The sequence below is a fragment of the Phoxinus phoxinus genome (genome assembly GCF_949152265.1).
Source record: "Phoxinus phoxinus genome assembly, chromosome: 23".
Lineage (NCBI taxonomy): Eukaryota > Metazoa > Chordata > Actinopteri > Cypriniformes > Leuciscidae > Phoxinus > Phoxinus phoxinus.
The window spans coordinates 3,670,929-3,696,715 of record NC_136898.1 but is presented as its reverse complement, the minus strand read 5'-3'; the positions used below and the strand labels follow the sequence as shown (position 1 = coordinate 3,696,715).

At 35.2% G+C, this 25,787-nt stretch overlaps 2 protein-coding genes across 2 annotated transcripts in view; one reads left to right on the top strand and one right to left on the bottom strand.

Annotated features, from left to right (window-relative positions):
* Positions 1–4,180, bottom strand: part of mfsd14ba (major facilitator superfamily domain containing 14Ba) — a 17,165-nt gene extending 12,985 nt beyond the window's left edge. The window contains exons 1-2 of the mRNA XM_079599784.1: positions 3,925–4,180; positions 1,297–1,395 (exon numbers count right to left, since the gene is read on the bottom strand). Of these exons, the coding sequence (XP_079455910.1) occupies positions 1,297–1,395; positions 3,925–4,023 (198 nt within the window). The 5' untranslated portion in view covers positions 4,024–4,180. The remainder of the gene's footprint in view (positions 1–1,296; positions 1,396–3,924) is intronic.
* Positions 4,170–17,989, top strand: LOC306991693 (uncharacterized protein). The gene is made up of 19 exons (XM_079599781.1): positions 4,170–4,383; positions 5,477–5,568; positions 5,674–5,740; positions 5,832–5,874; positions 5,962–6,040; positions 7,728–7,816; positions 7,915–8,061; positions 9,772–9,823; positions 10,086–10,186; positions 10,898–10,983; positions 11,764–11,845; positions 11,932–12,017; positions 12,952–13,039; positions 13,128–13,173; positions 13,263–13,350; positions 15,247–15,347; positions 15,429–15,513; positions 15,606–15,710; positions 17,593–17,989. The coding sequence occupies exons 1-19, from the start codon at positions 4,288–4,290 to the stop codon at positions 17,695–17,697; spliced, it is 1,638 nt and encodes a 545-aa protein (XP_079455907.1). The 5' UTR covers positions 4,170–4,287; the 3' UTR covers positions 17,698–17,989.
* The last annotated feature ends 7,798 nt before the right edge of the window (positions 17,990–25,787 follow it).

Genomic DNA, 25,787 nt, shown 5'->3' with positions numbered 1-25,787 from the left:
GACCCTTTAGTGACCTCTAAATATAAAAAATTACATATTGTAGCTTTAATTAAGGTTTATACATGCTAGTTTCCAAAGCAGAGAGTTGAAGATAAATGTTTTCATTACTACTGGAGCTGCCAGTTTGCTAAATTTCAAATGATTATTAAACAGCACAAACGAGGCAGCCCTTCCGGCGACTCAAGTGTCTGAATTCACTCACTCGTTTTCATTCCCTCCCTGAAGTGGACTATATTAGTGTAGTGATGTAGGGAATAGTGGGAAGATTTCGAACACAGCCTCATAAATACTTCACTTGTTTCATTAACGAATGAATCAGTGTTTTTGAACAAATCTTTTGAATGAATGATTCAATGACAAATACATTTTTAACAGTCACTTGTTGCCACCTACTGGTGTAACGATGGAATCGATATAGTTGTTATTCGAAGCGCCAAGTTACTTTCAAAAGGTGATCTGCTCTATTTTGATCGCTACTGTAGACATCAGTGTTTATAACCGAACTATAAACTTTTAACCCTGTAATTCTGTGACCATCTGAGTTATTGTAAGACAGAAATAACGATACTGTGCTGTTGAAAAGATTGTTTGTGAAACTGTTTCATACCTAAATATGAAAACTGCTATCCCGTAGTTATAAAATAAATTAAAACTCTGTATCAAATTTATAGGCAGGACAAGTATTTTGTTTAGGTTTGGTTTGTAGGGAATTACAAACATGCGCACATATATTCAAACGCACATAACTATTGAATTAATTCTTGATGCGCACGTGAGCGCCATCAGCGTTTCTCACAGGTTCGCGTTTAAAGTCTGTGTAGAGAGAACGGTGTCGTCTTAGCGGTCTCTAATTTAATAACTAATGATCATTTCGACGAAAGTGAATCAATCAAAACTAACTTTAGCTGGAAAATAACATTATTCAAGAACCGCTATAAAGCCAAAACAATCTGTTACCTTAAACTATACGTTTATCTCTGTAAAGCAGCTTTGAAACCATCTACATTGTTAAAAGCACTATATAAATGAAGATGACTTGACTTGACACAGATTTGAATGCTCCGGTGTGATTTTGTCAAAGGTTTAATAGACACTGGGGAATCGTTGTCATTTACGAATAAGATCACGTGGATGTTTGAATCGAGTTTGCACATATTTTAATGATTAATCGTGAAGCTCTACTTTATACTGACACCTAACTTTTTTTTCACCTAACAAAATTCAACGAATTTTGGCAAAACAACTTAGTGCACCTATTATGAACTGTAAATATAAATGAGAATTAGACTAACTCACAGTGAGCATTGGCGTCGTCAGGAGACCCCAGGCAAAAAACTCCAGAAAGATGACCACCACAGCATGATACACGCTCGGCTTCCCGATGCCCTGCTGGACCTGGAACATCACAAACATAAACAGCTCATTATTAATAATGCAGATTATAATCTTCAATGTGGCACATTTCCAAACGCCGCAGCTTTCAATGGGACTGATCTCATTGCTATTCCTCTGGGACACACATAAAACTTCACTGCACAAAAGGGAAAAGAAACTCAGCTGTGCCAAACTCTCAAGCCACTTCTGACAGAAGTCCACAGTCTTGAAGAATCGCTTAATATATTATGCACTTGCCGGTATCGTCTTACTCTTATGGATAACTCTTAGTGAGTTAATAATGCAATTTAAACCCATTTGTACATAAAGCAGGAAACACACAAATGTTATGTGGGTGAAAACAGGAAACTTGTTTCCCATCCAAACATGATGCAGTAGAGAGTTTGGGACAGAAATAAATAAATTCAACTATTATTAAATATATACACACATATACGCATGTGCAAGTATATATATAAATACACATATATATACATTATATGCGTGTATATACATGTGTGTATGTATTAGGGCTGGGTATAGATTCAGATGTTCAAATTCGATTCGATTTCGATTCTCGATTAAAAATTCGATTTCGATTCGACTCAATGAATATACAGTAGATTTAATACAAATCCTATTTTTATTTTTTTTTAAACGGTGAACAAGTTTACAAGTGGTTAATTAATAAAAAGAAATTAAGAGCCATAAACCTGTATATTAAACTTTTTCTTTTAGGGACACTTGCATGGGTACATACATTAAAACCCAACTTCAAATGCATACAATGAATAGACAGGATTTTGATGCAAGATGAAAAATGTATGCCGAAAAGTCAGAATAGTCGCATGCCTTGATCAAACAGGATCAGGTTATTTTATGTTTAAGAGAAAACTAACATTGGCTGTAACATGGAGGCTGCAAGCCTATGAAGTGTATGAAAACTAATACTGGCTTTTGGGTGATAGATAAATAAATATGGGAAAAAAATATTTTTGACCTTTGAGAATCGATTTTGAATCGACCACATTTTAAAAATCGATTAATCGAAAATGCCTTTAAGCATTGAACAAATTAGCAAACAAATATTTGTCTTATTAATAAATAAATATACTAAATGTTGTATTGAAGGACTTATTTTTTCAGGCTGGACGCGTCTGAACACTGACTTTTTTATATTATTATAATGCATCAAACAATAAACAGAAAGAAAAGACAGAACAGGTCCGACCTCTACAGAAATGTAATATGTAATCGAATATTAATGTAAAATTTTACAAAAAAATTAGGGCTGTCAAAAGATTAATCACGATTAATCACATCCAAAATAAAAGTTTGTGTTTACATAATATATGTGTGTGTACTGCGTATAATTATTTATATATATAAAAACACACACAATCATGTATATATTTAAGAAAAATGTGTTATATTTATAAATAACATATTTATATAATATAAATTATATAAATGTATATACAGTATATAAATGCAAATATTTCTTAAATATATACATGAATGTGTGTGTATTTATACATAATAATTATACACAGTACACACACATATATTATGCAAACACAAACTTTTATTTTGGATGTGATTAATCGTGATTAATCTTTTGACAGCCCTAAAAAAAAATATAACATTAACATTATAAACACATACAGAGGGGAAAATTATGCATCAGTGGTATTACCCAAAAAAAATGTATCATAATATTTCAAGAATCTGTCACTTCTCTTGTTTTTAATCAACCTAAGAGATTTAAGAAATGTGTTCATTTCAATTAAGAAATGTGAAAAAGTAGGCTGTGAGTTAGAGAATTAACTTAATTAATGAAAGTCATTGGAGTATTAGTTGTACCAGATTATATATTTTTTAAGTGAAAGGATCTGGAAGAATCAAGGTGTTTGAAAAAATTACATTGAAAAAATAAATGAATAAGTGCTTCATCCTTATTCCCACAAAATGAAACTGTCAACATCCATATATTTTGCACAGTATCATCATTTACAGGATACAAATTTTATGTAGGATCTTAAAATGAACTTCATTCATCTTATTGGGAAATGGGAATGCAATACTTATGAGGTAACAAGCAATCTTATTAAAGGACTCAAGATCAACAGGAAGAGCAAATGACATCACAGACTAATGAATAAATGACTGAAGATTTCGGCGTTCCCATGACAACAGATTGCGCGCGTGCGTCAGATAGATAGGTGTTGTGCGCGCGTTCGCGTGTTACGTAATAGCCGAACACATCGCTTCAATTGGCTAATCTGTTAGCATCTCTCCTCACCTTCCTGAAAATGATCGATATCACCCATGACACGTTTTGATACACTAAAATAAATGATGTAAAGACCCTAAACGACATTTAACGATACACAAAACGATAAAACGACGATTCGATTCTTTAAAAAAAATTAAAGTGTTGTGATTTGTCAGCTAGCCGATCCGCTATCATCGCTCCGTGCGCGCGCACGTATGTAACGTTACGGATAAACGGATGTTAATGTTTATTGTACGATCGTATGTTATTCTTACCGGACTATCATGCTTCATTATGATCCTCTTGACCAGCACAACTTGGCTGGTGTGATTCTGGTCTATCTCCCCCTTCTCCATCATCATCTTCTTCATCATTATGTCATCACATCCCTTGTGAGTAACATAGAAGCCATCCTGCTGAGTGCATATCGGTGGTCCACCACCTCCTTCCAGCTTTAACAGCGAGTTCAGCCGTCCAAATTTGAGTTTAATCTTTCAATTCGGTTATTTACATCCAGCAGAAACCAGACTGTACCGTTAAAATGCTGCTGCTGTCTCTCTGGCTCGTCCGTGTGTTAGTGTGCCGTGACTGCAGTGCGCTGAACAGCGCCACCGCGCGGTGAGAGTGTGAGACAGCGCATGCGCAGCGGTTCCTGGACCAGCATCACGTGCTGCTCTGGCGGATGCTGCTCTCAGCTGATCTGGACTCAGGATGATGGACCAGTTTCTCACTGGGCGAGTGACAGAGCTGCGTCACGCTTTATTACCTTATCAGAAGATGTTACCAAGGCTCACAGTGGAGGATGACTTCACTATCATTACTGATTATTACTATAAATAGCCTCATCTATCTATCTATCTATCTATCTATCTATCTATCTATCTATCTATCTATCTATCTATCTATCTATCTATCTATCTATCTATCTATCTATCTATCTGTCTGTCTGTCTGTTTATCTATCTATCTATCTATCTATCTATCTATCTATCTATCTATCTATCTATCTATCTATCTATCTATCTATCTGTCTGTCTGTCTGTCTGTCTGTCTGTCTGTCTGTCTGTCTGTCTGTCTGTTTATCTATCTATCTATCTATCTATCTATCTATCTATCTATCCATCGTTCATCTATCCATCCATCCATTTTATTAATTATTTTATTATTATTTTAAATATAGATTTTATATAAATATGTCAACATTTACTAAATGATTTAATTTTGTAGTTTGGCCCTACCTTATACACTCAGAGATTGTGCATAGTTAAATGTTTGTTTTTTATGTGCATTTTTAAATTTAAACTAACCTGAAATACTACAATATAAGAAAATTATATAAGAAAAACAGGAAGCTAAATAAAGAAAGCTAAGCTGAATATTGCATTAAAAACAATAATACTGTTGATAAAATATAAAAATATTATTTAATAAATAAAAATATTTTAAAAGTTATTTTGTATTTAAAAATGTGATAAAGACCATAAGCTTGCATGAGAGATTTTGTAGCATTTTGCTGTATCTCTAGAATACAGGCTATTTACGTTAATATATGTAATATTAATACTTTTGACTGAAGCAATTCAGTCTTAAGGTTTAGATAATCATGTTCATGGTTTGCCTTAATTAAGTTAAATGGCTTCCTCTGTGGCACCAGATCAGTTATCATGACGAGCTGGTGAAGTTTGTTTATTTGTGTCACTAAGCAACCGGTATCCTCATCTTACCAGTTGCCAGAGAGAGTTTGCCTGTGTGTGTGTGTGTGAATGTTTCCCAACGGGACAGTAAAACATTTTGCTCATGATAATTCCCTATTGGTTTTCACAATTAGGTTTCAGAAAATAACGTAACCAATGCTAAAATGGCTTTAGCAAGTGGACATTGGGTTGACAAAGAAATTGCAGGGGTCCCACCAAGCCCAAGGTGAGTAAGTTCTGCTTATGTGTTTCTCTGTCATGTGTGTGATGCCTCTACAGACCGAATGAAGATTGCTAAGACTCACAGCATAAGCATTACACTTGTTTATAGATATGGCCATGCGATGACTGTAGCAGGAAATATTGCTTTCTTGTTTGGAGGAGCATCGAGCGCGAAGGTGTGTGAATCTAATAAACTGCATTTATTTCAGCGTTCATTAAAAAATATTGATGCGTTTGCAACTCAAATAACAATTTTTCTGTCCTTAGGATGATCCTCCAATATATCTTAATGACTTTTACATGATTACAGGTAGCCTACTTTTGGTGAAATATTTAGCTATTAAAGCATGAATGTTTTTTGTTAATGTCATTCTTTTAACTTTCTCTTCTGTTTTAGTTTCATCTAATGGAGTAACATGGGAGCTGATCCCCCAGAAAGGTGATGTTCCCACAGTAAGAGAAGGACACACTCTATGGTAATGATATTATAAACACTATAGCTTTTTTTATGTTTTTCAAAAGATGTCTCTTCTGCTCACCACGGATCAAAAACACAGTTAAACAGTAATACTGTGAAATATTATAACTAGAGCTGCACAATTAATCGCTAAAAGTTTGTGATCTCGAATTAAACACTCACACGATCTTATTCCTAAATAACAGCGATTCTCCTGTGTCTTAAACCTTAGACAAGTTCAATAACAGTGAACAACGCTGAGCCAGAGAAAGCCGTTGTCATGTATATTCAGTCTTTTCGACTCTCATTATTTCTGTGTTACAACAATAATTCAAATTATCACAGAAGTACTTGGATAAAAGTTTATAGTTCGGATATAAACACTGATGTCTACAGTAGCGATCCAAATAGAGCAGATCACCTTTTGAAAGTAACTTGGCGCTTCGAATAACGACTTTATTATTTGCATTGTTAGGTGGAGACACGTGACTGTTAAAGGGGTGGTTGATTATGATTTGACTTTTCTAACTTTAGTTAGTGTGTAATGTTGCTGTTTGAGCATAAACAACATCTGCAAAGTTACAACGCTCAAAGTTCAAAGCAAAGGGAGATATTTGCTTTTAAAGAAGTTGCTTTTTAAGGACTACAACAATCGGCTGATAGAGACTACACAACATTCCTCCCGGGTTAGTGACATCACCAACCCTAAAATTTACATAAACCCCGCCCCCTGAACACGATTTATAGATTATCAAGACAGAATATGCTAATCAATGACTAAGATAACCACATCAGCCACATTAATTAATGATCTAACCATTCAGAAATGTCCTGTTGCTTCTACATGTTGTCACTTCTTCTTGAGTCTCTCCATCATTGTCTGACATTGTCATTTTGAACATAAAAGGCTAAAAGTTTTAGAAATTTTCAGTGCATGTCTGTGTGAGGTAAAAGGACACAAGCTCTTGAAGCTCCGCCCCCTGTGCCGGGAGCAGCAGCTCATTTGCATTTAAAGGGACAGACACAAAACGTGTGTTTTTGCTCACCCTCAAAAAGTGTCAACTTTAACATGCTATATAAACATATCTGTGGGGTATTTTGAGCTAAACCTTCACATACACACTCTGGGGACATCTAGACTTATTTTACATCTTGTGAAAAGCGCATTATACCAACCCTTTAAAAAACTGTGGCTGTGTTTGAAATCTTCCTCTATTCCCGAATCCCTACATTACTTCACTAATATAGTTCACTTGAAGGAGTGAATGAAAACGAGTGAGTGAATTGAGACACTGAGTGCGCAGTAGTTATGTTTGGCAGCAGTTCTTCTAACCCTAATTGATGGAGTTTGTAGCTTTGCATTTCTTTAACAACCATGTATGAGACACATCATGATCATATTCCAGGATTACACTGTCAAGATTCATCAGGCTCAAACTGTGAAAGTGTGAGGATCATGAAGAATCATTTTCACACATGAATCGTCTCCTTTGAGTCCAGATCTTAAATGCATTGAGAGTCTTTGGGATGTGCTGGAGGAGACTTTACACAGTGCTGGACTCTTGCATTGACAATACAAGATCTTGATGGAAGATGGAAATAACATCACAACATTTATTTCCATCAAGAGGCGCATATATATTTATATACATACACTCACTGCATTTTGATGATAAATCAAAGCATGCTTTCCCACTTTCCCATAGTGTTGTTAAAGGAAAACTCTATTTGTTTGGAGGCTCCTCAAATCCTGACGCTAAAGAGTGTCTCCCGGGCGTCTTCTGCTTTGACATTGGTAAGACACTAGAACATTTATTGTGCATACTACTGTGAGTGTCAATGCATAGGACGACTTTAGATGAAAATGAATAGCTTTTGTCTGGTCATTCTCAGTGACGTTGACGTGGGAGAAGCTGCTGACCGCAGGCGTGTCTCTGCGGACACTGAGGCACAGCGCAGCAGCTCTGGGAGAGAATATCTATGTGTTCGGAGGGATTTTGGGGGGAGTCCCGACCGAAGATCTCATGATGTTCAACACAGGTCAGTTACTGTGAGGACTTCACCAATCCCTGTCCATCTCAGACACTGCACGGCATTATTAAAGTCCCAGTGAACCAGAAGCTGCAACCGAGTTTACTTTAGTGGTGTGATATATGTGACCCTGGATCACAAAACCAGTCTCGAGTCGCACGGGTATATTCGTGGCAATAGCCAACAATACACTGTATGGGTCAGAATTATAGATTTTTCTTTTATGCCAAAAATCATTAGGATATTAAGTAAAGATCATGTTCCATGAAGATATTTAGTAAATTTCCTACCATAAATATATAAAATATTTATTTTTGTGAGTGAATGCAGCACAATCGGGAACATAAATGCACAACTTTAAAGGAGATTTTCTCAATGTTTATATTTTTTTGCACCCTCAGATTCCAGATTTTCAATAGTTGTATCTCGACCAAATATTGTCATAACATAACAAACCATACATCAATGGAAAGCTTATTTATTCAGCTTTCATGTTATGTATAAATCTCAATTTAAAAAAAATTGACCCATGTGACTGGTTTTGTGGTCCAGGGTCACATATTTCCGAGTGAAACGTAATATTGAATAGAGGGCGGGCTTTTACTTTAGCGCACCTCCTCTCCATCCATGACTGACGTCATCCGAGAAGGAACGAAGATTACCACGACAAACTCATTTCTTTCTGTGTAATAACTTTTAATTGTGAAATTAAATGTAATTGTTAAAACACAGATTTATTGTTCACCAAAAGACTTGTAATGTGCGCTAATAAAGTAAATAGGGTCAATTTTGATTTCATGACGACTTTAAACGTGTTCAGCAATGTAAAGTTTTTACGTTTGTTTCATGAGAGTTGAGATTGACATTAAAATGTGTTTTTAACATCTGTATACACATTTTGATGACATATAGTGATCTTGGAGGTCTTTATTGTTCAAATTTAAACACTGAACGACCTATAATGTCTCATGCAGCCATCCAATTATAATAATTCTTCTGTTTATTATGAAAATGTTCACATGATGTCATGTTTTATTTCTATAATACAAAAATGCTTGATTGACTGATGATTCGTAATATAAAAAATTACATTTTTAAATTGACATATTCTTAAAATCACATCACACATTCTTATCATTTTAAATCATAAAGATTATTTCATATGGTTTTGTGGTTGGTTATGTCTATAAAAGTCGTTAAAGGTTGGGAATCTCTAGCTAATATGAACTAACTGAGTTTGGTAACACTTTAGTTTAGGGTCCAATTCTCACTATGAACTAGCTGGTTATTAGCATGCATATTACTAAGATATTGGCTGTTTATTAATAGACATAAAGCACATATTAATGCCTCATTCTGCATGATCATATTCTACATCCCTTAATCCACCCAATACCTAAACTTAACAACTACCTTACTAACTATAAGCAGTAATAAGGAGTTTATTGAGGTAAAAGTCATAGTTAATAGTGAGATTTGGACCCTAAACTAAAGTGTGACTGAATTTTTATTCGATCGATCACATTACCGTAACTAAGGATTCCATAATTATTTTTAAAAATGCAACAACAAAAAAAATCTGTCATTATTTACTCACTCTTATGTTGTTCCAAAACCCCAAAAGCATCATCACAGTCAGGACATATTTGTGAGAATTTTTTTTTAAATATTTGGATGAACTGTTAATAGCAACTTATGTTTATACTTTACTTCTTTTAGTGTCATTGAATTGGATGCCTATTAAAACTACAGGAACTCTACCTTCAGAAAGGTAAATAGTGATCTGACTGAATATGAGATTGAACTTTACAACTGTGTGCAAAAAGAAAAACGTATAAAAGACTATTTATATTGTAACTTTAGCTGACTGAATGATTGTTGAAAATGATTGTTGAAACTGTAATCATGGGCCATCTGTTTAAAACTACCGTTTTAACAGCTGAATTCATTTTGTGGTTTTCCTCTTCCAGAGACTCAAGCCCAGCATCTGCTGTCTTTCCATCTGATCGTGTTCTTCCTCTTTTGTTCTGTAGATATAATCACTCGTTTGCTGTGGTCGGAGAGCAGATCTTCTTGTTTGGTGGATGTTCAGAGGATGGGTCTCAACTCAAAGATATGTATGCATTGAATACAGGTACAACTAACTGGCTCCATTGCAAATGATGATTCCCACCCTTTACACAGTGCATTTCTGCTTCTTCCCTCTAGACGTTTTTTATTTATTTTTATTAAAGGGTAACTAAACACTAAAACAACTTTTTTTAGTTAATGATCTATAAGAATGGACCTTCATAAATGCTGTTCATTGATTCGAGTACATTTTTTGACATTTGGGTATAAAGTGTTTTAATTTTCAAATATAAAAGCATCTCAAGCTCAATACAATAGCATCAGATTGTTACATAAGTAAATTGGAGGGAAAAACGCACAAATTAAACAAGCATAATAAATGCTCACATACGAATGAACATATAATCATAGTAACATATGCATAAACGTATAAACAACTAAATAAATAAAAAGGTTTACGAAGGTTTATAGTCCCAAAGTGCAGAACAAAGCGATATAAATATTTGTTTTGTTCCAGCCGCCGTCATTCAGAGGAACAAAATGCACAGATGACACAGAAATGTGATTTATTTATTTATATTTATTGTCTAATATGGTCTGTGTTTGTTTCTAAAATGTGTGGATAACTCTGACACTGCAAAACAAATCTACCTACGGGTACAAATAAAGTTATCTTACAACAACGGGAATACTGGGTTATAGTTTTGCACCAAAAGATAGCAGTTGTTGTAATTGTACGACTATTCGCCTGTATGAACTATGTCTTTTCCCATAGAGACTCTGGTGTGGGAACAGTGTCCGGTAAAAGGAGAGTCTCCTGATGTTTGTGCCGGTCAAAGCTTCACGTCACATCATGACAAGGTACGGTAGAGTACATGACTATACGCTACTGTTCAAAAGTTTATACTTTATATATAAATATACTTTAAATATATACTTTTATTCAGCAAGGACACATTAAATTGATTCTTTTACATGATTTTACAAAAGATTTGTAGCATATTACACTGTAAAAAAAATATTTTCATGATTTGTTATCACAACTTTTTGTTAGCTTTTGTCAAATCAACTTCGATAACTAATGTGTGAAGATAACATACTATTTTGAGTTTCTGTTTATTAAACCATTCTTCTTCATTGTATTAACTCAAAATTTTAATTACAACGAAATCAAAATTTTAAGGCAACAAGGTAACTTGCTTTTTTAAGTTAAACCAACTTTTTTTTTATTGTAATGATGCTGTAATGATGCTGAAAATCCAGCTTTGATCACAGGAATAAATTATATTTTTGAATATATAACAATAGAAAATAGTTATTTTAAATTGTAATAATATTTCAAAAAATTTCGTTTTTTTATTGTATTTTTGATCAAATAAATGCAGCCTTGGTGAGCAAAAGCGACTTCTTTCAAAAACATCTTACTGAACCCAAACTTTTGATCAGTGGTGTGCTTTTTTGGCAATAAATGTGTATAATGAGGAGGGAAAAAAAACTCAGAAATACAGGACTAATAGCACACAGCAGTTTAATACTCAGTGTTTAAAGATTTCGAACAAAATTCAAGTATGAGCAAAAGTAATAAAAAAAAAAAATTATGTCACACTTTTCAAATAGTACACTATTGTTATTTTGATTCAGGATATTTACTTATTTGGGGGAACAATCATTAACCCAGATGGAGCGGTATCATCCAGCAATGAAATTCACAAATTAAGCATCGGTAAGAGAAGCAAAACTGAGAAACCAAAAAAAAACATTGTAGTTTCCAGTGAATGAACGACACTGACACTCTTCCTGTTTCTCCAGCAAAGATGAAATGGAAGGTCCCGCTGTATGTCGGCATCCCTCCCGCCAGACGTCACGGACACACGGCTTTCATCGTCCACAGTCATGTATGTGAGTCTGTGTGTTACTGGGGGTTTGTTTTACATACACTGCCATTCAAAAGTCTGGACACACTCGACTCACACCGTTTCTCAGGATCACAGAAACAATGAATCTGAAGGCTTCTGCTTAACTGATTTCCATTCATTTTTTTTTTTTTTTTTTAATGAATGAGTTGAAGGAAAAGCTTCATGAAAAGCTTCATGAAAAATAGTCAGGATGATTAGATGTGTCCAAATGTTTGACATGAAATGCACATGTGTGTTACTTTCGTACATTTATTACTATTATAGTATGTATTGATATTTTGAAATATCAATAATTTTTTGTTTTAATTTTTAATTTTAGTTGCTAAATACACTTTACAGGCATTTGTTAACAATACATTGCTAACAACATAAACTAACAATGATAATAACTCAAATGAATAAATGCGTTTGAAGTACAGTATTTTTCATTCTTAGTTTATATTAACTAATGTAGTTAACTAATGTTAACAAATGAAACCTTAAGTGTTACTTAATTTTGTTACAGTATGTGCTTTTCACTGTAAATTATAAGATTTGTTGTTTTTACTAAAATGTTCCATTTAACAGTTTTTTACTGTATAATTACACAGATTGTAACGTTAGATTTTTTTACACTTCAATTAATAAATTCATAATAAAAAATAAATTCATAATAATAAAAATAATAACTTTATTTTTATATAGCGCCTTTAAAGCAGCTTCTCAATGCACTTAACAATAGAACAAGCAAATAAAAATACAACACATCATTTTTTTAATTAAAATAAAAAACAACAGACTAGATTAACAGGTTTTACAGTTAAAATGACAACAACAACAGCACTGGTCCATGTTTAACAGATGCGAAATGTGTTTCAATATTTTAGACCTAACTTAGTTGATTTTAAGTGAGTTTCTTTCTTCTTGGTTGCAGCTTTATGTGTTTGGAGGCAAAAATGAAGAGCAAGAACTTAATGATTTGAAAATAATGAAACTGATAAACCCCTCGGAGAGACAGCCAGGTACGTAATGTTACGACTCCTAAATACCAATCGCCTGTTTTGCTTTAATTTGAGCTCGATCCTTTACTTCCTGCTCACCGTTATATAGTGATGAAGGAGATTTTATCTGAGTTTGGACTGCAGGGTGTCAGTAGGTGAGTTTCTGTGACTAAAACACTCAGTTTCATTACCAGTTTCATATGAAAGTAACGTTCTGTTACTCAAATCATTTCCTCCTGATCAGCTTCGCACCGACAAAGATTCCCAACGTGAAGTACGAGCTGAGTCCGTCTCCAGTGACCGTGAAGAGCTACCGGAGTGAAAGTATCCAGGTGATTTACGTCACACATCTGCATTACCAACATCCCAGGCATTTCATTTATCACAGCGACTGGATTTTTTTATTTTTTATTATTAATAATACTTTTGTTTCCAAAAGGATGCTTTAAATTGGTCAAAAGTGACAGTAATGTCATTTAATGTTACAAAACTTTCTATTCATCAAAGAATTGGGAAAGAATCACAGTCTCCACAAAAATATTCAGTAGCAAAAACAACATTGATGATAATCATAAATGTTTCTTGAGCAGCAAATCATCATATTAAATGATTTCTGAAGGATCATGTGACACTGAAGACTGGAGTAATGATGCTGAAAATTCAGCTTTGATCACATTAATAAATTACATTTTAAAATGTATTTAAATAGAAACATTTTTTTTTTATTATTGTAATGATATTTCACTATTTTTACTGTATTTTTGATCAATTAATGCAGCCTTGGTGAGCATAATAGCATGATTCTTTAAAAAACATTTAATTAATTTTTTTATGACATTTGATCTTTTGACATATAAGAGGACTTTATGCCATTAAAACATCCTGCAAAGCATTTATTTAATCAAGTTTCAAAAAACGTCTCGTTGTGATATTGCGAGATCTGTGACGTCACATGGGCAAAGACATTTGCATATGACAGCCTCCAGAGCAAGACTTCGACAAATAGTTAAACATCATCGCATCACAGGCCCCGCCCACTAGTGTTCAGTCGCTTAACGCTGACATTTGCCAACACTGGATGTAGGGTTGGGTATCGAGAACCGGTAACATTTCAGAACCGGTAACAAATTTCCAAAAAACGGGATTCGATAAGACGCACGCATTTCGATTCCGCTTATCGATTCCTGACTTTGGGGCCGTTCACATATCGCGTGTTTTGCACGTGCAAATTCGTTATTTAAAATGTAGGCAAGCGCGATCATAATTGAAGCGACGCGGTCGCGACTTGCATGCGGTGCGGCACACTCGCACACCGATGCCTCGGCGAGAGGAAAACATCTCAACTTTTCAGCGTGCCGCAGGTCATGTGACAAAAACCAACAACATCGAAAGCTCGGCCGAACAGCTGATCATAGCACAGGGCGGGTTTTTATTTCTCTTCTCCAAAAATATATCCACACGTTTTTAGACTATAACCTATAATTACTATAATATAATTATAAACTGAGTTTTTGTTTTGTTTAAAATGGAGATCACGATTGCATACATCAGACAACTACACAGAATAACATGTTCCAGTCTATGTAAAAAAATTATAAAAATAAAAATAATGATTAATTCAAACTAATTAATTCAGTGTCTCATTCATAAATACCTGTTTAATTAATGGATGATTCGCCGTTTTTTAATGAATCTCTGGAGTCTTGAATAAATTATTCAATGAAAAGAAATGTATCAGCTGATTTTTGCCACCTACTGGAGTAATAATGTAATCAACACGACTCCTTTCACTTTAGCCATTTTATTGGTTATTGCTTAAAATTGGCACGAATAAAATAAATATTTATTCCCTTTTTTTCTCTCCAAAAAATATTGGAATCGGAAACAAGAATTGATAAGAACCGGATTCGATAAGCAGAACTGGATAATGTTTTTTTTCTGTCTGAGAATTTCAGACAGAGGGCCAGAATATAGGTTGAAAATGATCATTTTCATTAACATTATAATACCTCAAGAGACATTAAAATCTTTTTTTTTTTTTTTATCCATGTCATGATGACCCCTTTAAATGTTAGTTTACATGCAGATTTTAGCTTTAAATATAAATGAGTGTATAAAGGGAAAGTGTATGCTTTAGTTTAGATGCTGTGGCTCACATAATTTCTTTATATGTAAGGAAATATATGATTTCGTAACCAAGGCAATAAACCCATGTCACTTTCCTCCAGGTGAGCGCTCATAGAGATTTCAGTGCACTTCGTGACGAAGCCATGACCATGATCCACAAAGCGTTCGCCATGTTAGATGAGGAATTCCACAAACTAGACAGGTAGAGATTATGCCGTACTTGGTTATTTCAGACGAATTGTCTAACTCACTAATAATGTGAATCTGTTCTCACCCGAATCAGAGAAAGAGAAGCACTTGCACGGGACACAGACGCTCTACAAAATGAGCGAGACGCTCAAACCGAGCATCTCCTGAGACAGAGACAGGTACTGCTGATGATGACGTCATTACATTCAGTTTCTTGTCCGTTCCTGTTCTGCACAATTGCTGAAGGAAGTTTGCGGGTGTGATTGGACAGGAACTGCAGGATATGCTGGAAAGACACAAGGCCCAGAACGAGGCTTGGCTGCGTGCGCGGGCAGACGAGAACGACAAGGAGAGGAAGGAGCTGTGTAAACTGAGGGTGTGTTGCTTTACAATAACCACAAGCATTTACTTCATTCATACCGCTGGCAGGCAGAGACACATACAGCTCGTTTTAACTGACTAGTGTTATACACACACTATTACTCTGTTTCACATACACGCACACACACGTGTGTGTGTGTGTGTGTGTGTGTGTGTGTATGTGCTGTTAAATCGATTAACCGCATCTAACATAAAAGTCTGTTTATATATTACATGTGTGTGAACATTAATATATTTATATATATATATATATATATATATATATATATTGTGTGTGTGTGTGTATATATATATAAACATACAGTATATATACACATATACACACACACACTATATGAAGAAACTTTTTGATGTGATTAATCGATTTGACAGCACTAATTCATATATACTATATATATATACATATATATTAATACTGTCAAACTAATTAATCAGGATTAATTGCATCTGAGATAAAAGTCTTTGTTTATGTAATATACGTGTTTGTGCATGTTATTATATTTGACACATCACAGACACACACACACACACACACACACACACATATATATATATATACACACACTAACATATATTATGTAAACAAAAACTTGTGTTAGTTGCGATTAATAGCATTTAATCGATTTGACATCACATATATATATATATAATGTAATGTGTATAAATAAATAAAAGTTCCCATAAAATACACAAGAGTAAAAATGTAGTGCATCCTGTTAAGTCACTTCAAATCTTTAAAGGATTAGTTCACTTTCAAAAAAAAAATCCTGATAATTTATTCACCCCGATGTCATCCAACATGTCCATGTCTTTCTTTCTTCAGTCGAAAATAAATTAACGTTTTTGAGGAAAACATTCCAGGATTTTTCTACACAGAATGGACTTCAATGGCAACTTCAATTATGAGAAATAAGGGTCTTATCCAGCGAAATGATCGGTCATTTTCACACAAAAAAATTTTTTATATACTTTTTAACTACAAATGCCCGTCGTGTACCATCTCTGAGATGCGCCACGCATTACGTCATCACGTTGGAAAGGTCACGTTCACGTCATCTATCTAAGTTATTAGTCTGTGTACTCCGGTTCAAAAAAGTAGGGAAGGGCGAAAAACTCTCATTTTCTCCTCCAACTTCAAAATCGTCCGACATCTTTGTTTTAATTTATTATTATAAATAAAAAATAAATTAAAAAATCATGACCTTTCCAACGTAATACGTGGCGCATCTCAGAGATGGTACAAGACGGACATTTGTGGTTAAAAAGTATATATATATATATTTTATTTTTAGAAAATGACCGATCGCTCCACTAGATAAGATTCTTATTTCTCGACTGGGATCGTGTCGAGACTTTGAAGCTGCATTGAGACGGACATTTGAACCTTCTTTTGAACATTGGGATAGATGATGGTTGCCATTGAAGTCCATTTTGTGTAGAAAAATCCTGGAATGTTTTCCTCAAAAACCTAAATTTCTTTTCGACCGAAGAAAGAAAGACATGGACATCTTGGATGACATCGGGGTGAGTAAATTATCAGCAAAATAGTTTTTGAACGTGAACTAATCCTATAATAAACATATCTTGATACATAATATATCAGAATTGCACACTGTCCATCACATTTTAGCAATTACATTTTTTGCATGAACTATTCCTTTAAATGTCCACTTCAAGTCCGCCGTTCCTGCACAAACAGTGACTTTCCCACACCGATAATGAATAAAACGTGTCACTGCAGGAGCAGTTCACACTCAACCCGCATTTAAATATCTGGCAAATATCTCATCGTATGCATGGAGTGACGGCCGTTTAACATTTCATCATGCCACGTCACCTGCCGTTTCTTGTTTATCGATTCGCTCTGAATATTCCAGGAGGAGGTGCTCCAGGAGCAGGAGAGACTCAAAGAGGAGCAGTGCAATATCCAAAAACGCAGTGAGCAGCTCCTGTCCATTATGCAGCAGTTCAAAGGCATGTGAAGACACTGTCTCCATGGCAACCGCCGAGGGAGACGGCCCGAGTTTTGTTTGGGAAACGGCGAGATTATTGATGCCACTCCCTTACTGTGATATTTGTGTGTGTGTGTGTGTGTGTGTGTGTGTGTGTGTGTGTGTGTGTGTGTGTGTGTGTGTGTGTGTGTGTGTTTTAATGGATGTCACAACACATTCGACAACCTCATTACCAGACATACCTGTAGAACACTGCATGATTTATGATGCGTTTGAAAAGATTTTTCTGAAGCGTGATGAAGTAAACTGAGATTTACAACCAAGGCCCATGTCATTTATTTATTTCATGTTTCTCCACAAGCATGTGTTGATAGAAACCGAGGCCCTCGGGTCACTAAATTGATCTCTGGATCTGATGTCAGTTATTATATCAGTTATTATAAAATGTACGCCTGGGATTTATTATGTAATAACTTTTTATTTTTTACAGTTACATTTAATCATTTAGCAGATGTGTGTGTGTGTGTGTGTGTGTGTGTGTGTGTGTGTGTGTGTGTGTGTGTGTGTGTGTGTGTGTGTGTGTGTGTGTGTGTGTGTGTGTGTGTGTGTGTGTGTGTGTGTGATATATATGCACACCTTGCAGACTGTATCCTACATTTAATACATGTATCTACATTTAATACATGTATATATATATATTGTTTTCTAAAAATAAACTTTTTATCTATATAAAAGCCAAAGTCAGACATTCAACATCCCACTGTCTCTTAGCTTATAATTTACAAGAGTTCCTACAAAAGTAAAGAGGTAATGCATCTTGTTAACTCACTTCAAATCTTAACAAACAACATAATATTTCACACTGTCCATCATATTATTGCTATTTTTAGTTAATTTATCATATTTATTTATTATTAAGGGAAAAAACTACACAGCCCTTCATACTATATAATACAGACTGCCTGGACAATTAGTGAATTTATAAACTCATTTTCATATAAAGTGTAGCACCGTCCAGGCCATAATATGACAGACTTTATTGTCTATTGTCAGTGGATTTTTGAAGGGGACAGTCATGTCGCAGTGCTTGCGCATGCGCACATATCCTCGCCGAGTCGAACCGAAAGCGGCCGAAGAAAAACGATGGGAAACGGTCGGCAGCGCACTATTTGGCAGGAAGGTTTCCCGCGCAGCGCCAACGGTGTCCGGCGGCGGAGCACTATGTGGCAGCGGGGGAGGGGAGGGAAAAAGCTCGGCCGCATTCATTTCGGGGCCGCCTGCGCTCATCAAACGCTTCTCATTGAACACACAGTGAGGCAGAGCTGGAGTGGAAATATTCTTTATGCCGCAATATGCGTGAATTTCTATAATAAACCCGGGGTAAGCGAGCACCCATGCCATAAATGCCACATTTATGCATTGCACTTGAATAAAAGGCGAAATGCGACAAGATTGAGCTCAAATCTGCAGTGGAGGCAGTAAAGGGGTTTTGGGGGCGAGCTGTGGGGACGCTTGATCCAGACGGTTCTGTTGAAAATGCGTTTCTTGTGCTTCCTTTGTTTCTGCTGCGGGATTGTAAATAAGAGCTTGAGCCAAAATGGCGGCTGGAGCCGTTGAGCTGAGTCGAGCTATGAGCTATTGCACTGCGTTTAGTCACACAAATAACATGTTTTTTATAATTCCTGGCTATTTTCTGGCTTTATATATCTCTTGGATGCGGGGGTAGCATTTAAAATAAGACATATGCCTGCGTTTGTGAAGAATCGTTAGTGTTTAACAAGGATAGTTAGCGAAATTGAGTCAGTTAGCTTGATAGATTTGAATATTTTTAATGACAAATTGTACATTTTATTAATAAAACGCGCATTTATTGTTAATGTTGGACTTGTGTTGGTTGTTTAATGGCTGAATGCGGTGTTTTTGCTTTGTGATGGTATCTTCAGACTGCCAGTAAGCTATTATCTGTAATGCTTTTTCTTAAAAAAGGATGCTTTCATACACTTACAAACCCAGATGCAATATTATTCATGTGTGTGTATTTTTCCATTTTCACTATAACTAGACAACTTGCTTGTCATCTTGCTTGTGTTAATGGCAGTAGTGAAACCCAATCTGGCCAAGTGATCTCACTGCATTGTTGAAGGTTCTGGCCAGTTTGAAATGTAAGGTCTTGAATTCATTAGTCTCATCTGATGCTCAATGATCAGGTTGCATTGAGAAAGTCTGCTGAATTTCCATGAGGAACAATGACATGAATCATTCTGGGGGTTTGTTTGGAAGGGGGCGGCGGTTCATTTGTATTTCATGACAGTCTCCTGAAGAGTTTTGTAGGGCACCTCTGGAGGATTAATTGATCAATTAGGCTTGTAAAGAAGAGATTACAGCAGAGAAACAGGCACTGCGGTGGGTTTAAGTGCTGGAGAATGGGTGGGTTTGATTTAAGCCTTTTATTTGGGTTCTCATTTGCAATATTATTGTGGACCAACCACCTAAAAAAAAAAGCTAAACTTAATCATTCGTGTATATTTATTTGTGTAAGTATGTGTGTAAAAGTATGGTTATGTACAACATCCACCTGGACAATCATTTATAAACGGCAACATTTCTGTGCATGTGTAAGTGTTGTTGTACTCGAGACTGGTCTGAAGAATATTTTGGAAAGTCTTGTCTCCGTCTCGAACACATTTATAATTGGTCTTGTCTCGGTCTACTCAGGATTTTATCTGAAGACCAAAACTGCTAGGATATTTAATTGCTGGTGCATTGTCTGATTTATTTGTTAACATCATTAATGTGATTTGATGTAAAACTTACTGCTTTAGATGCAATCAATAACTTATTTCTCCTGTGATTTATTTTGTTACTGTTGTGCTGGGTTCTAAATCAATGCAGGATTTACTCAAATTCATACAAATGCCCCCCAATTTCAAGAGATATGATTGCCAAAAAGTACTTGTATGAGATCTTGTTATTATGTTATAACATAGGATATTATTAAGCAATATCAAAAGAGCAAGAGAGCTGTTTTCACGGATATGAACACGATTGCAAATCATATCGGAAATGCATGTTAGTATTAATTAAGTGACACATTTTATACACAATTTTAGACACGTTTTTTATATTTCGGCAATGAAAATGTTTCCAAACGAATCCATAACATAACTGTTGTGTGTTTTCGACTGGTGTTTCGTTATTCAATTAATCGGCTGCTTTGAACAAATCTGTTGAATAAATTATACTCAAGTGTTTTGTTTCATATTTAAAATTAGGCCTATCATTAATTGTTGTTCCATCATATTTCAGTATTCAAAATTTTATTTTTAAAACATTAATCTCCACATTATTTATGCAGATGTAATTGTAGGCTACCAATTCAGATGCAACTTCTGTGTCACCTCTGCACCACAAATATTAATTTTATTGTTAGTGATTTGATTGGTTACAGCTCTATATAGTGTTGTATTTATTGATTAATTAAATATAAGACATTTCCCAGACAGTAGATATATGGATCTTTTAGATGATTTTGAGGATTGTTGATCTTGGTCTTGATTCGGTCTCGGTCTGCTTTGGTCTTGGTCTCGGTTTATGTGGTGGTCTTGACTCTGCAACACTAGTATATACAGTTGAAACTCGAAAAAGTTCATTTATTTCAGTAATTCAACTTAAAATGTGCAACTAATATATTATATTGACTCATTACATGCAAAGTGAGATATCTCAAGCCTTTATTTGTTATAATTTTGATGATTATGGCTTACAGCTTATGAAAACCCCAAATTCAAAATGAGAATATTGTGAAAAGGTTTTCATAAGCTGTAAGCCATAATCATCAAAATTATAACAAATTAAGGCTTGAAATATCTCACTTTGCATGTAATGAGTCTATATAATATATTAGTTGCACTTTTTAAGTTGAATTACTGAAATAAATGAACTTTTGCACCATCGAGTTTCACCTGTATACATACATATACACACACATACATGCTTATTGCAATGCTTACATTATATTTTTTTCCTTTTGTAAACAACCAATGTTCTTGTCCAGCTGTACATTGTACCATACTTTTTCTAAAACTATAATTTGGTCAATCCCATGTTATGAATACTGTTCAATAACATAATTTGTCTGCGTCATTGAGCTGTAAATTCCCTCTCTTCAATTGCATTCAGCATTGTCTGAAGCTGCCATTATAGCAGCCACTGGCCAACATTTGATACAGCTCACAGTACTTTTGCCTCTACAGCTAAAATATATTAGATTCTGGTACGCTGGGAAATGCATACCGAATTGCTCCATCATCCATGTGCAGGTGTTCAACACAGCACGACTGCGTTCAGTTATAGCCAAGATTTTGACATGCTGGAAATTCATTATCATAAATGTATACTTTAGCCATAAATTAAACTAATTTGCCAACTAGATAGGCGAATCATTACTGTAATGTGACAAAGAATATATAGAGTATAAATTATGCATCATGATGGCCTTAAATTGATACTGATTTAAATTAACAATGTTGCATTGCAGTAAATCAACACTGTAAAAAATTAATCATGGTTCTTGTAATTTTCGTTAAAAAAATTAAGGTGATAATTACAAATATTGTGTATATTTTATTAAGAAAATTGTGGTTCAGTGTTGTATAGAAAATATTAAGAACATTTCACTAATAAAACCAAGATACATTTTCCAAAATTTTTCTAATGAAACATACACAATTTTGAGGCTTGAATTGAGGAACCGATTAAGCTGATAAAATTAAGGGAAAAACGCTACCTATTTATTTGAAGAGAATTAGCTCAATTATGCGGCTTTATTTACAGACACCATTGTTAGTTCCCAGCATGCTTTGCACATGGCTGGAAATGGAGAGGAAATATTGAAATTAAGTGTCACTTATGTGTTTTTGAGTAAAGGGAAACATCTGTTAATGTTTAATGTTCAGTTATTTTTGACATTTTTAAGAGTTACTATTATGTTAAAGTTTTTAACCATTGGCTTATAGTTAGGTTGTGAATAACTGCATGTATTGATATACTCTGAGTGTGTTGCTTAGTTTGTTGAGCAACAACTTTGCTATAATGCTAGTGCAGTAACTAGTTTGGTTCTGTGCTGTGCTAGCAGCATAGTCTTATAATAATGCATATTCATGCAATGCATAACTGTCACTCTAGTTCACACACTTTTGAGCGACAACTTAAAATAAAAAAGCATATTTCACTAAATATATTAAATCCATTGTATCATAGACTAAATAATTAAGGTGATTTTACATGATTTATTCAGGTAGATTCTATGAAAGAAATCAAGCCTTAACTACTCAAAAATATTATGTGTAATACCATAATTTTTTTTATTAAATAGCAGTAACATTTTTTTTTACAGTGAATGTAATACAGCAAAAATACTGTTACAGTGAAAATCTAATGAGAACCTCATTTGAAAATAATGAGAATTACAATAAATACTTGTGTGGATACATTTGGAAGTAAAATGAGCTTTTAAAAAAACATTTACAAACTTTATAAGAGTTTGTATGAGAGAAACGTGACGGATGTTGTAAATATATTGAGGAAATGCATTGGTTAGTTCAAGTGACAAAAACTTTGGCATCATCTCACCGCCTTTATCTAACAGTAACATGGCAGCATGCTGTGAAGAGGAGGACTGACCTTGAAGTAAATGTTACTATAGTGCTCGTTATTTTCACTGGAGATACTGACTGTGAAATTGAAAAAGGAAGCAGTATTATGATTCGAGTCCGTCCAGCTGTGTTGGAAAAGAGTATTTTCGTGCATTAAAGCATGTTGCAGTTGGATTGCACTAGGTCATGTTCGTGTGCAGTGGACTGTTGTATTAAACATGTGGTCTGGTTTTGATTTAGTTGGACGGTCTGGTGGAACGACGTCGTGTAAGGAAGCCCCGAGCTCCCTGTGCTCGTAGCGTACTCCTGTTGTGTTGTATAACAGCGTCTGCTTGGCTTCCTGAATAATGCAAGTCTCATGTCATGGCTGATCTGCTCTGCTTTCTTTGGTATTTTGAGTGTCAGGATGTCAGAAGAAGCTAAATGGGTGCATCGTTTAATGAATGCTGATTTACAAAACACGCTTTTACGTGCGGTCGACATTTAAAGCAAGACACCCAGATGAATAGGGTAAAACATTTAAGTAATAGATAATACCATGTTTACTTGGTTGGTTGATTGACTGATTGATTTGATTTGATTGATTTGATTGATTGATTGATTGATTGACTGCATTAAAAACTAAAATCTAATTTAAAATATGCAGTAATTTCCAGAACAGAACAGAACGTTGGATAAAGCCAGGTTCAAAAGTATTGTTTCATTATGTTGAGATATTTAGGGGTGGGAATCTTTAGACACCTCACGATCCAATTCCGACCATTGGATAATTGTTTAGGAATAAACGGCTAGCCTACCTAATCCATTGGATGGCTTGAAGACATTAATACATTTTGAGTACGTAACTACGGTGCGCCGGCTTCATTTTTAAAGGACAATTGCGGTGAAAAATTAAACTAGGGGTAATTAACACATGGTTACCGAGTCGATCGTTTTTTCGAGTAGTCGAGCCACGAACGCCGTGCTAAGTGAGCTGGTCGATAGGAATTACGTTTGTGAAATCTAACGTAGCACGGCTAGTCGAGACTGTTTTCCAAGATGGCTCCTGCCTGTATACGTGTAATGTACTGTCTTAATAAAGTATCTTCTTATTAAACTGTCTGTACACTTACACAGTTCTCAATGCTTCGGTTTGCATGTAGGGACCCTCATTATGCTACCGTGTTAGTGTGAGGCTATTTTGAGCCTTGTTAGTGGTATTAACTAGCAAATTACTTTTACCTACTCTATGCCCCATATACTAGCGTTATAAGCGAATCAGTTTTTTTTTAGAGATAAAACTCTTTACATTCGATTATCATGAAAACACATCCCAGAGAACGATCGACTGGGTAACCATGTGTTAATTACCCCAGGTGACTCACGGCTTTAAGGATGTATTGTATTTGAAATCTACAGATGCAAATCGATAAAGGGTAATGTAATAAACACTTATGTGTATTTGGGATGTGAAAAGCCAAAGGGCTCAATCTCAAACTTGACCAGTGCATGAAAAAACAAGGTTTTGGCCTGTATTGTTTTTCCTTAATGTCAACATAATCACATTTGACCCCATTTACAACGCTTTTTCTTATGTTTTAGGATTTGAGTATTGAGTTTTAGGGTGTATTCACACCAGGAAAGTCCGCTAGTTCACTTGCTTTGGTCCGGACCAAATACAATGTTGATTTTTTTTTTTTTTTTTTTTGGTGTGGTTCACTTTTACACTGCCCTTTTTGCAAGTGAACCTAAATTTGTAAACAAAACCATGTGTGCTAACAAAGGTCATCCAATCATTGGACAGAAATTCGAACCGTTCAGACAGAGTCCGGCCCGAGAGACCACCTCTTCAACTGGGTCTCGGTACGGTTGTTTGGTGCGATGGCTCTGCCCAAAAGATCCGCACCAAGGGGGGAAACGAACTTGAGTTCGATTCAATCGAACCAAACAAGACAGGTGTGAATACACCCTTAGGGTGCTTTCACATCTGTAGTTCGGTTCATTTGGTCCGGACCAAGGGCGAAAAATTATGCTTTGTAGCATTTTTCAGGCGTTTTGGTTCCTTTTCACAACACACTGATTGATCTGGTCCGAATCAGTTGATGAAATTAACCAAAATGCAGTCACATGACAACATCCACATCACTCGTTGGCCAGATGTGTCTTGAATGTATTTTCATAAATGCACTTCGATTGGCCAGAATTAACGTGCGGGGAAATTCCAACAGAACTGACGGAAGTAAACAAAGAGGAGGAGAATCCGGCAGACAACACGTTGCTTTACTATGCAGAGATGACGGCTGATTGTATCCCTGGTCATAGTTTATTATATAGTTTGCCTACACCACTTTAGGCAAACAATAACATTTGAGAATGAAGCGAGGATGCGGCTTGAAAATAATGAGTCACTTCAGGAGGAGGCGTGCATTAATGTTGCTAAACAGTGGCATAATGCACAGCGCCGCTGACTACGGCAGCTGGTTTAGT